Here is a 17,968-nt window from a genome sequence, read left to right as displayed (position 1 = left end):
CCACTGCAAATCAACAGCCAACACCAAGTAAAATCAAGCATTTAAACAAAAGGAAAGTTATAAATCCCCTGCTTAGCTAGTGTTGTTACCTAGAAGATGTAACATCCTGTTTTTAATAAATGAGGTTGCCCTTTAAAGAGGTTTCCTTTCATCTGGTGAGGTCAGCAGAGCAACCTCCAGTAGCAGAGATAAGCCTGGGTGATGAACTCTGTTACAGAAACATAAGGATTTAAAGTTTCTCATAAGCTGGTTTAAGTGTTTTGAAAGACAAAATGTGAAAGAGCATCTGGTACCTTAAAAACCACCAAAATCCTCCTAAGAAATAGCCATTGTTACTTTTCTCAGTACTTATTCTTAAAAAGCACTCCAGAACTGCTGCTGGGAACAGCTTGGTGACATGAAAACCAGGGCAAGCCTCTTGCAAACACCTTTTAGCACAGAAGGGAAGCACACCCAGTGCCACAGAGGCTCCAGCCAGCCCTGGGCGAGGTCAGCTCTGCCCCTGAGACTCAGGACAGGTGGAGTGGCAGCGAGGGAACAAGTGGGTACCACAAACACTCAGCATCCTTCCCGTGACAGGAGCCCCTGGGAGCAGCAGTGCCAAGAGCTGGGAGCCAGCACAGGTGAAACACCAAAGCATCCTTAAAAAATAAAACAATTTCTCTCGCTGGCATCAAGCCATCAGGAGCTTCTGTATTTGAAGCTTTGCCAAAACATCAGCTCAGCCCTCCTGTGGAGAAAGAAATGGCCCCTTGAACTCTTTGTGCAAATTTATACTTTCCTAAGCACAGCCTTTTAGAAACAGCTATAGCCAGGGGGGCAATTAATTCAATTCTTTCTAGAAGATTTTTAGCTCTGAAAAACTCATGTATTATTTAAGCCTCACAGCTAACCATGAACATTATCAAGGTCCAACTTTCTCTTTGTGAAGTGGAAAAAAAGATCCAGAGATCTTTTGGTGAAAGATCTCTGGAAAAATCCCACATCACCTTCAACCCCCAGCCAGATTCCCTGGCAACCGAGAGAGACCTTTCATTTCTGGAGGAGTTTGGCAGTGCCTGACTCTCCAGCAGCAGGGCACTTGCTGTGTCTTGCTTCAGATTTCTAAGCAGCATCAAGGGATCATCATCTGTGGCAGAAGCCTCAGCCAGACCAGTGGTTCTTTTTAGGGTTTCTGCACTCCTAGCAGGATTCAGGATGATGCACTAGAAGAAGGCTGATCATCCCTCCCAACCTGGATAACTAAAATCAGCTGGATAAAGAATCCTTACACATAGAGTCAGGTGCCATTTGCAAAGAAGAAATAAATCTAATCTATAGTTACAGCAGCAATTTTTTAGTACAACCATTACCCCGATTGAGAAAGTGCCAGCTTTAAAAGCCTAATACGACACAGCAGCATCACTACGGATCTGCTTCTCACCTTTGGGAAAGGCCTGAGGGAAATCAGGTCTCTAAAGCAAAACAGAATCAGCTTCTCCCTGGTAGTCCCATATACTCACTCACTGGGGAAATGTGTGTGAAAATGGGAGTAGAGCTTTGCTGGTCTTCCTTGCATTTCTGAGACCTAAACCAGCAGTTCAGTGAGGAAGTGCAGCCCAGCCAAAAGCTGCCTGGAGCTCCAGGAGCTGTTCTCCCATGCACAGAGGGTCCCAGAGGCAGAGGTGACCCTCCTCCCCCTACTTACAGACACCAAGTGTGTCTACACTACACCTACAGGCATCAAGCAAACTCAAAACACAAGATAAGTACAGTTTCTAGTGGCCAGGCATATAGGCAAATAACTTGTCTTTGAGGAAATATAACTGGATTTAAACACACCAAATGCTCAACTTGTCAGCCAACAGCCAATGCACCAAGGATGTACAGAGAGGATGGCGCAGTAGAGACTGAGGAGCACTCACAGCCCAGCAGGCACCTGCAGACCTGGCCAAATACAGCTCCCACGATGCTGGATTGCAGGGGTCACTGATACTGCTTTTAGGAGTCCCAACTCTGCCTGGTTTTAATAAAAACACGTTTTCCAGAAATCTGCACTACTGCATGTTCCAAGTGCCGTCACTCAACTTCCCATAAGTTATTACTTCTGTGCATTCAGAGCACTTTGGGAACTGAAGGTTGTGTTGTCAGTTCCACACTCCATAAACAATATAGATGCTGGAATGTGGTAATATTTACTCCTGTTTTGCCATCTGCTTATATATTCATATAAAACATGTGACTTCCAGGATGTGGAGCAGCAGAGTAAGAGCCATGGTTTTCCACTCCCAAGATAAAGGTACAAAAATCAACACATCTTTTCTTAATGCAAAGGTACTACTGCACAAAATAATTATAGATATATGTGTACATACATATATACATATTAAAAATAATGAAACAAACATACCTTACCTTTGGCTTAAACTAAAGAACCAGTGTCTAAAGAAACCCCAACAAACCAAAACCTTCCTCCAACCATCTGAAACCATCCAAACCATCTGAACTATTTAATGAGAAAAACCAAGCCAACCCAACAAAGTACAGCCCCCACCATTAACACCTTCCCATGCAGGTGAGGCTTCTTACTCAGCTGCATATGGCTAAAGGCTATGAGTGTGTTTAAATAACTCTGAATAAAGATGAACATGGCCAACAGCTGTGCAAAGATCTCCCTCAAGCGAGCCCTGAGCTCAAACACGGAGTTGGTGTTTAAAACAGCAGCCTCCACCACCCACACAGGCTCCTGGACATTCAAAAGTATCCAAGAAATTTCACTGCTGCACCTTTAAGAACAAAGTGAAATATGTGGAACTCCAGAGTTTAACTCCTCCAGCCTCTTTTGAAAAAACCTGATAAATAAAGGTGGATTGACTGGAGGGCTGATGCCTCCTCTGGGCACCAGCCCATGGGAGATGAGAATTTCACACTTTTCCTCACCTCACAACACAGATTCTTTTGATATGAAGTGAGTTTTGTGGTTTGTTTTTTCCTTAGGGCAGGGAAAGTGCTGTTGTAAGTTGGGAGTGCAGTGTGTTTGTGTATTTTAAAGCCAATCACAATGAGAACACTTGAGGCATTTAGGGAATAAAGAAAACTTCTTACAAGACTGTACTCCTACCAGTCTAGAGAGACAGCAGAGAGAATATTCAGTGTCTTGTGTGACTATAAAAGAATTAAGAGACTCATTTTACAGTGCATTTTAATTAAAAGTTCATTATAAGAATTTTCTTTTAAGAACAGCATACTACATATTCATGGAAATATGTAACTTTACCCTACAAATGGGACTGTCACCATATTATTCTTACAATTCAAACATATGAAAAATAAAATATGATATTTAGCTTTATAAATTCCCCCTCCCCCCTTTAAATTCTTTTTCTTTTAAATAACAAAAGTATTCTCTTTCCCAGTACAGTGCATTTGCTATCTGCGAGCCACAAACCAAGTAGTCACATCAACACCAAGGAAACAGCAACATTGTTTGCAAAATATTGAGAGAAAATGATAAAAAAATATTGTAGTCAGCCCAGTGCTTACAGAAGAGACAGTCAACAAGAATTGAAAAAGCAGCACGTTTCCATATTACATAGGACCATTATAATAACATATAAACCAGTGCAGAAGACTTATGCTGGAAAAATAGATAGCAATTCTCAGCAAGCAGAAACTGAACTTTGGCACTTGCTCATAAAAAGGCCTTTCAAAGCAAAACAAAATGGAAATTCACTTAATCACAGCTTGTATATTTAAAAAAATAAAGACATTGAAGCGAGAGAAACAATAGAGAAAAGAGTACAAGCCAGGTCACTAGGAATTCAGTACATTCAGCCTACAGAAAATACAAGTACAATCTTTCATCCACACACCTATGCTGGGATCCTGGCTAGCAAAGGACAGGCTTTGGGACAGAATCTCACCTGAAGCATCTCTGCTTCAATGGAGCTGTGTTGAATAAACAGCCCTTTCTTCAAATTGAGCTGGTACAATGTGTCTCAAATACATCATCTCTTTATCATAAAATAAGGATTTCTAATCTGCAAATTAAAAAGCAAAAGCCTTGCACTCAGACAGTGGCTGTTCTGCTCTACCCATAGCTGCACCATAACCACTGCAGTGTAAGGATTAAGTGATTTTTATTTTTTGTTAAAAAGGGCTAAAAAAGAATGGCTTCATTTCACATGGGAAATGATAGACTGGAAGGAAGGGCTCACATTTAGTCTGTAAATCCTGGTGCTGCCAGCACTACACGTTATCATGAACATGAAAGTGAAGTGTGCACACTGTTCTCCCTCCCTGCAGAAGCAGCTCAGGCCCAACCAAAAAGTTTCTGCAGGCCAAAGGGTACTTTTGGATCAGGCCATGAGAAAGCAAGGGCTGCTCTAGCCAAGAAGTGTTCCTTTCATAGCCAGGCTCAATGCCCCAAACTAGCAGCTATCTTTGCACTGAGGCAGTTTACTCTTTTTTTTTTTTATTATTCTTTCAAGGAGTTAAGACTGGGGAAGGGCAAGAAGAAAAATAAGTGCTTCAGATTGCACAGAAGATTGTCCTACTAAAGGGGGCACTTGGATGGGAAGTGATCACAGCTACAAGTCAAGCAGACGCTCCTCACATGTCTCCACAGGCCATTTAGTAGCACCTCCAAACACATCCACGTTGTTATCAACCCAGGGGATGATGTTGCCAGGCATGTTGATAGAGCAGTTGGCAATATTCATGATGTCTTCAGCTTTTAAGACCCTGTCCCATATATTGAACTGGCTCATCTCCCCAACAAAGGCTTGAGTTGCATCAAATCTTCCTCCTACTGTGTCCTTTAGGCACATGACAGGATTAGATGAGACGGTTATTTTGGTGTTTTCTTCTTCAAACTTGAAGTCCCTCCCCACCCAGCCCCACTGCTAGAGAGAGGAGCAGAGTTAGGTCACAGAGGTGAACAAATTCAGGTTTCTGAAAGGGTTACATTGAACAAGGCATTCAGTGACAAATTCCAACCTGAACTGTGACAAAAAAACTGAGGGCAAACAGTGGTGACTGCAAACACCACAAAAAGGCTGTACATAACCAACCTTGCCCTGGAGCAGGAGAGCAGGAAGGCAGCTTTAAACTTTAAGGCTAATTTAAGAGCCACTGTGCAAGCTTAGCAAAGGACAACTCCAGCAAGAACTGCACAGAACAGTGTAAGGTTACCCTGAAAGCTTTATGGCTATAGATTAAACCATAACTGCAGTCCTTGCCCAATTGTCTGCAGGGGCTGTGAGATGTTATCTTTGGGTCTAAACACCCAGGCTTTGTTGGCTGTAACAAATGTGTGATTTAAACTGCCACTACATAAACCTAGAAGTGTTTGCTTGCTCCACTCACTGCCCAAGGACAGAAATCTCTCATTTTTGGTGATCACACTGACATGGAACTGGTAGCACAGGACAGAACCCAGCACAATGCAGGCAGAGATGAAGGAAACCTGCCAGACACTCACTAGTGAGCTAGAGCATCTGCTCTGCAGAGTGTATCTGGACACTGAACTTGCCTTTCTGTCATTTATGTCATGGATAAGTATCTACTAAAATCAACATCAAGACAAAACTAATTTTTCATTGCTCCAACTGTGAACTTGGGAATCCTGTAGAAAGGCTATTTCCTGCTAATTGTTACAATATTTTTTTTAGTAAATGTATAATATAGGTAGAGAAATAATGTGAAGCCAGGAGCCACACAATTTCATTAAATTTCTTTTTAATTTCATTAAATATTTGTTGTCTTGTTTCAGTCTCTGAAACTGTGTATGCAACAAGACAAAGTGTTTAACAGAAATTCTCACATCTCTTGTTTGTTTGGGGAGATTTGATTTTGTTTAAACCCTGGAAAATCCTGTTATTCACTCACCTGTTCCTGACCCAGGATCAAGACACCTCCAGGTTTAATTGGATGCCAAGGAGCAAGATTCTCCCCAGTGCCAAGCTTCTCTCCATCCTGAAAAGCTTCCCACATTCCATCTCTGGTTGTCCATGTTATACAGATATGATGCCATTTTCCATCACTGATGAAGAGAGGGAGCTGAGCAACCTACAAAAACCAGAATAATACATGTGGCAACCCAAATCTAGTAGTTCAAGCCCAACATGTAAAGAGGAACAGTATTTACTGTGTCCTCAAAAGCAAAAACTTTATAGAGGCCAGAGTTAGTCCACATCATACTTTGCAGTATTCCACAGATTCAAAAAATTATTTAGGTTAGAACATCCCTCCAAGATCATCGAGTGCAAACATTAACCCAGTACTGCCAAGGCCACATCTACACCTCTTACAAATACCTGCAGAGATGGTGACTCCACCTCTGCCTGTGCAGCCTGTTCCAGTGCTTTGCAACCTTCTCAGTGAAGAAATTTCTCCTCATATCCAATTAGAACTTCCTCTGGCACAACTTGTGGCCATTTCCTCTTTTTATGTTGCCTGATAATAGGGAGAAGAGACCAACCCCCATCCTGCACATTAATCTGTGGCATTTGGGCTTAGTGAGATTCCATCCAATGCTCACATTAAGTTCCTCTTAAGATCTGAGGTTTGCCAGCACCATCTGCAGTAACAACTTTAACAAATGGATCTGTCTGCTACCAGGAGAACTTGTGGGAACTGTTCCCTAAACCTCACAACAAGGAGGAATTACGCTCCTTTGGGAGTTTAATCTGAAAACCTTCCCAGGTCAACATCAAGACACAAGTGCAGTGGGCTGTGATGTGGAAGAAATAAAAGCATCACAGAATATTGATATTACAGACATTATATTGAAAAGAAAAAAGTTATAGCTAAAGATAAGCAGACTCAAGTTTGTTTCTCTTCCACAAACCATTAAAAATAATTGGTTATTGATCTGGGAGGATGATAGAACTGTTAGAAGTCCATAATCAGCTACAAGATTAACCACTTGAGTTGTGTAGCAAACACCTGATTCCTCAGAGAGCAGTGAGTTACCAGGAAACCTAACTGAAGATGGGGAGAAAGGAAGTATTTAAATACTGGTTAAATTACAAGTTTCAGTGTTTTCTCCAAGCTGGTCAGAAACCATCAGTGGTATGAAGTAGTTGTATCTAAAGTCTGGAAAACTGTATTTAAGCTGATGTTCACTCACTAAGCATAACAAAACCAGACCATTATGAGGAGACTTTTATTCTGTCTTCTACAAAATTCATTTAACATTTTTAAATTCTACAACTAGAAAGCCAGAAATGCTGAAAGTGCCTTAGATCTCAAAGGTCTTGCAATAGTGTGGCTTCAAATTTTGCCTGTGTTTCATAAACAAAAAAACACCACCAAAATAACAAGAAGCCAAGACCTGTTTGTAACTTTGTAACTTCAGACAACACAAGTGAGGGCACATCTAATGTCAAGCTGCTAGATCTCAAGACACAAATATCTGTACAACTTAACATCTGTTGCAAGTGCTTTTATGAACCTGCAATCAGCAAGGAAACAAGAGCAGACAGCACCACCTCAAAGGCTTCTCTCAGAGAGAAGGAGTCAGTGCAAAGGGGTCAGGCCTTGTTCAGGTTATGCTGACAACCAAGAGTTCATCAAGTCTCACCTTATCGTTAATTAGCAGCTCAATCGGATTATTCCCCCATTCTATGAGGACAATTTCATTGGCTTGCCCAGGAACAGCATATGAGAACGGAGTGCCAATTCCAGGAGAAGCACTTGACCTCAGCCACAAGCACACAGTGAAAGCATAGAGCTCTGGCAGAGTCTTCTTGATCTTCCCATACAGGTAGTTTGTGCGAAGAGGAAGGGAGACTTTGAATTCATCAGGAGACTTAAATGCACTGTTACCTAGAGTCACATGGAGCAAAACAAACACTTAATTGAAGTAGTATTTACTGAATGTTGATTTTGCTGCACACAAAAATGCATATAGATTATCCACATTGTGATAATTGTTTATTTCTGCTCATTTAGAGCAAAAGAATAGCTGGTAGACAATCTTCATTGCCTAGTTCATTGCTGGAGGCCTCCCTATTTCAAACAATTCAAACCAGTTTAAAAGACATTTACTGTCAGTGAAATGGATTCTCTGCTATGCTCATTATTAAAGCATCACAGTGCTTCACAACCAGGAGTTCTTTCCTATTCCTGTTACACAAGAATCCCTGTGTTAATATCTCAGGCTAACAAAGATTAACACTCACATTTTGAGCAGCAAATTTGAAATAAGACTACACTGACATAGTCCAGAAAGCAGCTACATTCAGTAGAACTGATTTCTGTCCCATCATCTGAACAGGACAAGACCTGAAGAGTTCAGTGATGTGAAAGTATCAAGCTATGAACTATGGGAAGATTAGACACTTGATTTAACATAAAAGCAGAAACTATGATCTTTTTCTAAAAAAGTGATAAAAACCAGTGAAATATTCTGGGACATGCTTACAAAATTGAGAACCCTTAAGACCAAAACTTTCTGAAGTTGAAATAATCTATCATAGAGTTGATGTAAATGCTCATAAGTAATTTTCTCTAAGTATAAAGAAATAAATCCCACATTTTGCCACAAATTGAACTCCAGAGTTCTGTGGTAATGTCACCCTCAACTTTTTAGCTGTCTGTTGTTCTAAGTCTCACTCATTTCCTTTGCTCACATTTCTGAAACAAATTCAATCCCCTTGCCAAGCTTCACACTCCAGTCCAGATGAAAAGCTGCTGTCACAAAAGGTTGCCATAATTCTCATATGTATTTTTTTAAGCCATTGGCATTCTCTCAGTTCCCCTTCTCAGAAGGAACTGAAGTGTTTTGGCTGCATTTATCACAGAATGAGGGGGTGGGAGAAGAAAAAGCTTCTCTTTTGCTTGAATCTGTCTTGAGGAACCTTAGAGACCTGAAATGTTCTAAGTGGTAAGCAAATAAAAAACACCAGGGCCTTCGGGTTAGTATTGAACAACCTCCATTAGGCTGCTACAACCAATCTCACATAGGAAAAACAGAAACATACCCCATTAAAAGAGCAATTATTTTTGGGCTAGATGGACAAAAAATACTGTTATTCCCTTTCAGAGAGATAAAATAGGTTTAGACATAGTAAATTATCTGTTTGTACCTCCAGCACAGCTAGGAATCACACAGAAGTACAGACACTACTGTTTGGAGGATTTTACCTCCTATTTTTTCTACTGCATCATCTTCTGCTGCCAATTGAGACAATCAGTGAAGGAATTAACAGAAAACTTTGGGAACCACAATAGATGAAAAAGTTTTAAATTCTTCTGTCCCATTGGTAACTAAAACAGCTGTCACAACTACAGATAAAATCCAAGAGTTGGAATGTCACCTCGAAGTAATCTTTTTCTTCTATTTAGTCTCAGGACGATAAGGAGCTTATGACACTCTAGTTAGTTGTAGGGAAGAAATGCTGAACAATACTGCATTTTAAATAAAAGCACAACAAAAATACTATTTTCAAATGAGGCCAGATCAAATATTGTCTGTATTTAAAACACAAAAAAATTAAGTTCTTTCATCATTATTACCCTCATTTTGATTTGGCAGAGGAACCAGAACAGCTAAGCTGTACAGTAATAGAGAGCAAGTTACACAAGTAAAAGAAAGGCTGGATCTTGGTTCCTGTCCCAAATTCTTCACTTCCTTGGAGACTTAAGACAGCCCTCACTCCCCACACAAAAAATAAAGGTGGGAACAGGTTATTTTTAGCCTGAATTACACATTCTTGCTCTCCCACCACTCTCTTTCTGATATGAGTCACATCTTTCAGAGACAAGGACTATCTATACTTGACTCATAAGACATTAACAGGCCACTAATTCTCCATAACTTTAGTTGCTGGTTAGGCTTTATCTTGACTCTCAAGAAATACTAAAAGTCAGAGCCAGTAGAAAATCCTCTTCCTCCTTTTCCCCTCTCCTGTACTCTTTTTAGAAAAAAAGAATAGATACAGTACTACTCACATGGGTCCATTAGGCTGCATTTCTAAATTTATGAGATATGCATGTCTGTACCTTTTGGAAGACATATCCATTTAAGCAGAGTTACTCACCTTGGAAAATAATTTGAAGATTGGGAACCCATATTTACTACAACTCCAGCCCTATACAGATCACTCTGTATGTGTATAGAGTCAATACAGAAAGAATTCTGTGCTTTAGGTCAATTCCACAGACATTTGTAATTCAAATAAACAGATTCTACTCAAGCAGAGAGATCTCAGTAATAATTAAGCCACGAATCAGAAATGAATGACTAGGATTACGAGAGTGTCCCCCAGTGGACCATGTGTAATCTACTGTAAACTCTGAAGGCTGTAAGCTTGGAATAGAGCATAATTCAAGTATCTGCAGCTACCCAAAGTCATAACCAGTAACAAAAGGAAAGGCCACCATCAATATTTCCAAAGCAGCAGGAAACAAAGCTGGTATAAAATGCCATTAATTACATGAAAGGTAGTTGTGCTAATTAAATTTAGCCCATATGACTCTCAGTCCAAATAAAGGCAGCTCTACTCAGATGTACGCTTGACATTATGTAGCTATTTACACCCATGCCATACTTATTCCTATCTCCACTTGCCTCCTTACAGATCTTTCCATCCCACAAACACTAAGAGTTTCATCCTAGCCACCCACACATGCCAAATTAAGAGACAGGAAGCCAAAGCCAGGCAACTGCCTGTCAAGCAAGAAGCCTGAGATAAAAGAAAAAGGAGAATCCAAGTATTTGCACTGTCACCTACTATTTAGCCCAGTACCTTAATGTCATTCCCTCAAGGCTCACAATTTAGTCTACTGCTCTGGAAGGAAGGAGTAAACAAAATTCATCAGGATGGGGAAAGTGTTTAGAATCAGAGCAATTACCTTTCTCTAACTCAGACACTCTTTCTAGCAATGCATTCAGGGCTGTCTCTGTCTTCTGCCGGTGTGCTGAGGTCTCATTGTGAAGCAGAGACTTCTCATCCTCCAGCTCGGCCACTTTGCTCAGGAGCTGGCGCTCCAGGTCCCCGAGCCGCCGCTGAAGCATCTCCCGCAGGTCACTGGGCAGGGCTGCATAGGACACGTTGGCTCGGAGCTGGTGCTTTAGGGGAAAGCGGGGAGGGGGGAAAAATTGTCATTCCTGAAACAAACTGTGAAATGCAGATATGCTCCCAGTTCAAAGGAGGAAAGTAAGATCATGGAGCTCTCCAGCAAGTACAGAAGAGGTATTGCTTTTGAGCATTTGTCATACTCATTGCTTTTATCAGCACTGTAGCTAAACAGGTCCTGAAACAAAAGGGCACCTTTGTTAATCGTTTCCAGCACTTTATATGAAGGAGTTTTCATAAATTTAAGTTCAATAAAATCAATATAGGGAGCAGGTCTGATGTCTATTACTATGCAAACACATGGTACATTGGTCAATTTTTGGTTTACTTACTGTTAGTGACACAGCCAACCTATGTAAAGAGAAGAACTACCACTTCATTTTAGATTAAAATTAAGTTACTTTGAAAGCAGATTTACCAAAGTAAGATGCTCTTTAGATCAATCTAAGTATTAACCAGTGAAAGTATTCTTATTCAAACTGAAAAAAGAGGCACCTCATACTCTCAAGTAACACTGGTATCTTTAAAGATACTGAAAAAACAACATTTCCACCTACCATGTTATTCTAGTGGAGTTTCTCTTCTACAACGCTAAAAAGGATGCTTCAGAAGGACAGCAATAGTAATAAAAGGATGTAATACTAACAGCTCATTCAGAACTGCACTTGCAAAGCAGCACTCACAAAACAGCCTTTCAGAAGTTACTCACCATCCTCACATCAGCACTGACTGGAGGACAGCAGAAGCACATGCGAGGCTTTCAGGGTGCGAAAAGCAGAACATCAACACAAATCCTCTGAGAATCCTCTCTACGAAACATTTGCATGAGCAGCACTCAAACCATGAGCACTGTCCAAAGGCTCATGGAAATCACTCATCGGTGGGCTTGGACCAAATCTCCTTTCTGTTCAGAGGCACACAGAATCGGGCTCTTTTTATTCTATGTCAGCCCTGAGTACATCATCTTGTCTGTACCATCTGCCCAACACAATCTCCTCATTACCACTGGCCTGTTCAGCACCATATGCCGAGGTCTTACTGCCCAAGACGTCAGCTTTGTACCTCAAACCACATGAAGTCACATCCCCAGAAAGAGAGATTTGCACATTATTAATACAGAACCTAAGCTGGTGACAAGCAGGGAAACCATAATCTCCCCGCACACAGTGGAAGAACACATTCAAGAGCAGCCCCTTACGGTTTTTACCATTAAAGAGATGAGATAAATAACCAAGAGAACACGACAAGCCAAACCGAGCCACTCACTCCCGGGGCTGGGCCAGTTTGGATCTATCTCCACACGGATTTAGGGCACTACTCGTGCCCGAAGTGCCCGCTAGACGTGAAGCCGCGCCGCTGCCCGGCCCTACCTCGAGGCTCTCCAGCCGGTCCTTCAGGGTCTGCATGGTGCGGCTCAGCTGGTCGATGACCTGCGCCGGGTCCCGTGGCAGGTCGCCCATCGTGTCCTTGCCCTTGCCCACGTCGTTCTTCCACGCCCCCGCGGACTTGCCGTCGGCGCCCTCGCAGCGGCTCAGCTTCCCGGTGAGCTCCCGGATGGCCTCCCGCTGGCTCCCGATGGTTTCCTTCTGCTGCAGGACGGTCTCTCGCAGCTGCAGCACCATGGCTTTGAGCTCCTCCTCGGGGGGCAGCGCGCCGCCCTGCATGGGCACGGGGGGCAGCGGGCAGCCCGTGCCGGCGGCGTCCAGCGGCAGCGAGGTGCACACGAAGCGGCTGCCCGGCGGGCTCTCCTGCTCCCCGGCCGGCGACCCCCGCCCGCCCGCAGCTACGGCGAGCAGGAACCCGACGGCCACGAGCAGCATTCCGGCTGGCGAGCGGAGCGCCCGCTCGGCGGAGCGGCCGGCGCCGAGCCGCGGTGCCAGGAGCGGGTCCCGCCGCCCCGTCCTGTCCGAACCGTCCCGTTCCCCTCACGCCGCTCCCGCGCCCGCCGCCGGCCGCGGCATTTATGGGCAGCGAGGGGCGCGGGAGGCGGAGCCCGGCTCGCGCCGCGCGCGCTGGTTGGCTGCCGGATCTGCTGACGTCAAGCGGGGCGGGGCCGGGCGGGCGCGGGGTCGGGAGCGCTCCGGGACCGGGAGCGGGGCCGGCCGTGCCCGCCGTGCCCAGCCCGTCCCGTCCCGTCCCGTCCCGTCCCCCCCGTGTGGCTGCTGACACCCCTGTCCCTGGTGAACAGCTCGGCTCCATCCTCGGTGGTCTCTATCAAAGCCGCTCTGGCTTTGTCAGTCTCTCTCTGTATGGAGCGGGTCAGAACTGGAGCCAGCGTCGCGAGGTGATGCAAGCAGTGCCGAGCAGAGGGATTTCCCCACGCTGCTGCTAGCGCAGCCTGGGGTACGGCCGGCCTGGAGCAGCTCTTTGAGCTACAGGATAATGCCGTCAGAAAAACGCGAGCGCTTCAAGCTCTGCACCAGTACTCCCATTTATTATGGAGGGGAAAGAGACAGGGACATCCTACTCATTAGAGTACCATAATTCTATTGTTGCACCGTAAAACCATTGTAGTTTCAACTACATTGTTCATAACATCCGAGATTTTTAATGCTGATCCTCTTATTTACTTGAGTTACTTTAAATTTATAATCCGTGAAGGCTTTTATATTTTCCAAGTGACATACAAACACCGAACAGTTCTTACAAACTTCTTGTGGATATGCAAAAAAAATCTCATGCATCCACTGGAAAAACTGAGAAACAATTTCCTTATGCATCAGCAGAGGCTGCTCTTAGGACTCCCAAATCTTTGAATAGAACTTCAAATTTTTAGAAAGTTTATACAGGAGATGAAAGACATTTTACCATAGGGTGAGTAGCTCTTAATATGAAATATATAACTTTTTAAATAATAACGAATAAAAATAAAGAATAAAGAATATGTCATTGAAAATAATTCTAGCTTTTTCTTTTTTTCAGTCAGCATGAGAATTGCTTTGTTACATAATGAATTAGCAAGTTTCCAGGAGCATGTACCACAGGGACAGTTAAATCTGATGGTTTCATAGAGTCCAGTGTATTTGTTCAAGTCTTGTAGCAATGTCCTGTTTAAAGTCACACGAGTCAAAGGCAACTGCAGCCACTGTTCAGCCAGATGAGTGAGATGCAATTCCTATTGCCAGTTCAAGGAGAGAGAACACCGGGGGCAGGCAGAGTTCAAAACACAACCAGAAGCTCCAATTTCTGTCTGAACTCCCTTTGTCTGGAAACCAGATCTCAGGAGATTGTGCTGCTTCCTGGATGAATGAAAACATACCCACTTGAGGCCAGAGGCTGGGACTAATGCCTGGTTAGACATTTAACTCCTATTGAAATCAACAGCATATCGTGTCTTTATCACCTGGCTGATTAAAATTCTGGATGCTGCAGTGGGGAGGACCATGTGAACACACACCAGGAACATCTCACCTGTCAACACAGGGTCTTTCCAGTCCACATAAGACAAAGAAATATCAAAGCTTATACAGAATAATGTGCCAGAATTATTGCTTTACATGTAAGATTAATCAGTCCCATCTGTATTGCACTGCAGCTCATTTCTCCCAGATTTCATGTGAAGCAGTATGAAAAAGAGTAATATAATAATTGTAAAATGTTGGATTTAGCCTGTAGGAAAACAGTAGTTAATTGCTCTTATACAGCTTGATTCTACCTTTATAATATGAATTATGATGGCATCCTGTGCAAATAACCTCACATTACTTCACAATAAACTTCAAACTCCTGATCTTGATTTTAAAGGCCACTTTATAACTCAGAGCTGATCCCAAACAGGTTTTGACTGAATGCATGACAGTGATAAAGGCATTGCATGCTTTTAAATTCAAGCAATGTATAGCTTGAAGGTTTTGCTTAATTATAGATGGATTTTTCTCATGGTCTCTTATTCAGACAAGCTGAGGAGTAACAGAAGCAGCAGCAAGCAATAAACATCCGACTTCCAGAGTTCGGTAAGGTATATGATGGAAAATTGTTCATGACAACAAAAGTATTGTCCTTTATTACTCTACTGTTTCTTCTTGACAGGGGAGGCCAGGAAAACAGGAAAGAATCCCAACAAAGACACTCAGAAATGTCAGTTACCACACAATGGGGTACAAATGAGCAGGACACAGGGAAAGACAGGTATTATCCATTTAGCTTCTCAATATCCTTAATATTTTGCTATGGTACTTCAGTGCTTTCAGAATAAAAAGGAGGTGATTGTCCTGCTCTGCTCTGGTGCAGCCTCACCTCCAGTCCTGTGTGCATTTTTGGGCACCACAATATTAAAAAGACATTAAACTAATAGAGAGTGTCGAAAGGAGGCCCTGAGGATGAGGAAGGGTCTGCAGGGGAAGCCGCATGAGGAGCAGCTGAGGACACTGGGTCTGTTCAGCCTGGAGAACAGGAGACTCGGGACACCTCACTGAGGTCTTCAACACCTTCCCAAGGGGCAGAGGAGGGGCAGCTCCAATCTCTGCTCCCTGTGATCAGGGACAGGACTCGAGGGAATGGCTGGAGCTGTATCCAGAGAGGGTTAGGCTGGATATTAGGAAAAAAATTTCCCCCAGAGAGTGTTTGGGCACTGGGAAAGGCTCCCCAGGGCAATGGTGATAGCAGCAGCCTGACAGAGCTCAAGCAACATTTGGACAATGCTCTTAGGGACAGGGATTGGTGGGCATTGTAAGGGCTGTCCTGGGCAGGGCCAGGAGCTGGATTTCTATCATCCCTCTGGGTCCTTTCCAACTCGGGATATTCTATGATTCTATGACTCTGTGAACCCAAACAACATGAATTACCCCACTTTACCCTACTTGCAGATTCTAAGATCTAAATTTAACACATGTAATAATTTATTGAAACACTTGTTGTGACTGTAGGCAGTGGGTTTTTTTATGTTGAAGGCCATATAAATCTTCATTTTGAGAGACTGACATGCAGCAGTACATTATCATAAATAATAAATCATTAAAATTCTGAGAAAGTCTATCATTTTTACATCAATGCATCACATGCTAAAGCATAAGCTAGCTGAATATTTAATCACTCAAGGTATTTTTAAAAGGATGAGGTTTTTTCCTTACAACCAAGATGATCAGTTCATAGGCACAGTGATGGTATTTCACTGCAGGATAGAAGTTGATTGGGTTAGAGGGGGAAGCACAGAGAGCACGGGCAACTTAAGGTTGTGTCTGAGAGGTTTTTGAAACTTCTGGCTCTGTGGCTGTCAGGCAGCCTAGTGTGTCAGCAGCCTACAGAATGGATTTTTAATTTTTAATTTAACTTTGACAGTTTCTATTGCCTTCAAAAGGGCTTTATTCTCTTTGGAAGCAGCACTTGCATGCTAGCTGCTATCTGTCTTTGATGCCTAACTGGAGTGTCTAACACCAGAACTTCAGTGTCTGTGTAAAATGCATTTGAATTCTCAATAATATAAAGGGTTTGTGTTTAGGATGAAGGTCTGGAATTTAGGGGATCTGACACAGAACTTTGTTAACATACATCTGTCTGACCACTATCACTAACACAATGTTGCAAAAACTTGTAAGTAAATTAGGAGACTGTGCCTCATTTTTAAGATGTAGCTTAAGCACATGAAAGGCAGTGTACAAGTGACTTTAGATGAAAGATTGGCTTATTTTTTTGATATTTCATGTTTGTGCTACTCATTATTATCCAGATGTTCAGTGAAATATTAGTCTAAAATACCTGAAAGGTCTGACTTAATCTAGACCTATAGATACAGGTTTAGGTCCTTTTCATAGATGACTTAGAAATTAAGGTCTTACTGTAATGGGAGATAAGCATTTAACTGGCTAAAGAAATTTTCAAAACTGCCAGCTGTCCAACATTGTCAGTAAGAAAGGATATTTGAAAAAAAAGTCTAATATCTCTACATCTCCTTAGCATTTCTCAGATTATAAACTCACACCAGGCAAAATTTGTCTATTCCTGTATGTCTGTGCATCACAATGTGACTTATTATTTGTATCAGAGTAGTGTTTATATCAGCTAGGTCATATTAATTTATCTATTCCATTTTCATCTAAGAAAATGCTAATTGGGCTGCCATTTACATCTTCCAGAAGGTGAAAAAATAAATATTTCATTTGTGTAATTCCTTAAGAATGCATCACTGTCAAAATATATCAATCCACTTCTTCCATCACAAGTTTAGCTATTTACTCTATTACCTACAGTACTATTCACCAGCAATGAAGCCTAAAGTTATGCAATTTTTTTCATTATTTTCTTCATATGTTTGCTGAAATAATCAGATATGATCTGACTCTGTATCTATTCTTTAGTATCTGCTTCTGACTGCATAAAACTCCGCTGGCTACTGATTAGAGAGGTGCCACAAAACCGAATTCCAAAATTTTTATGCATGTTCCAAGAAACCTGGTATCTGGCAAATGTTACTACCAGGAAATTTAGGAGGAGGAGAGGCCATTAACCAGCTACAGGAAAAGATATGAAACTTTAGTTTGCCTGCAGAAGCTAAAAGTCACAGCATCCAGGAATATTGCAGCATGAGGATTTTTTTCAACATATTTTAGGAGCTCTTTATATTCCCATTTTACATAGTTTTTATGGATGAAATTGAATATTAGAAGAAACCAACTGTTAAGAGACATTCTCCCTTTTTCTTTCCATATCCTAGGTTGGTCTATGAAAATCAAAAATGAAAAATGTATTCCTTTTTAAGCCAATGGGATTTTTCCCATTGATCTGAATAAATTCAGGATTTCTCCAGATCATTTAAATACATCGCTTTTCTGAGAATCATAAATTCGGATGATCTTTCTCCTAGCAGAAGGACAACAAAACTCACAGTGAAAACTAACTTTGTCAGACAGATTCACTGCAGAAACTTTCAATGCACATCAGGGATTTAAAAGAGAGCTTACTGCCTCCAG

General features: G+C 42.2%; 2 protein-coding genes and 1 long non-coding RNA gene across 3 annotated transcripts in view; all 3 read right to left on the bottom strand.

The window, feature by feature from the left end:
- LOC147650058 (uncharacterized) overlaps nt 1-2,578 on the bottom strand; it is a 53,053-nt gene extending 50,475 nt beyond the window's left edge. The window contains exon 1 of the long non-coding RNA XR_015277434.1: nt 2,395-2,578. This is a non-coding gene — a long non-coding RNA (uncharacterized LOC147650058). The remainder of the gene's footprint in view (nt 1-2,394) is intronic.
- A 589-nt stretch (nt 2,579-3,167) lies between these two features.
- Nucleotides 3,168-13,020, bottom strand: NPTX2 (neuronal pentraxin 2). The gene is made up of 5 exons (XM_023937136.2): nt 12,434-13,020; nt 10,840-11,056; nt 7,565-7,809; nt 5,869-6,048; nt 3,168-4,796 (listed from the first exon to the last, which is right to left on the bottom strand). The coding sequence occupies exons 1-5, from the start codon at nt 12,881-12,883 to the stop codon at nt 4,569-4,571; spliced, it is 1,320 nt and encodes a 439-aa protein (XP_023792904.2). The 5' UTR covers nt 12,884-13,020; the 3' UTR covers nt 3,168-4,568.
- A 456-nt stretch (nt 13,021-13,476) lies between these two features.
- Nucleotides 13,477-17,968, bottom strand: part of LOC111936041 (uncharacterized) — a 47,355-nt gene continuing 42,863 nt past the window's right edge. Inside the window, exon 7 of the transcript XR_002867996.2 lies at nt 13,477-14,302. The gene's annotated coding sequence lies outside the window, so the exon portion shown is untranslated. The remainder of the gene's footprint in view (nt 14,303-17,968) is intronic.

The sequence above is a fragment of the Cyanistes caeruleus genome, chromosome 17 (genome assembly GCF_971803275.1).
Source record: "Cyanistes caeruleus chromosome 17, bCyaCae1.hap1.1, whole genome shotgun sequence".
NCBI classification, from domain to species: domain Eukaryota; kingdom Metazoa; phylum Chordata; class Aves; order Passeriformes; family Paridae; genus Cyanistes; species Cyanistes caeruleus.
The sequence above is the reverse complement of the archived record's forward strand: the minus strand, read 5'-3'. Positions and strand labels throughout refer to the sequence as shown.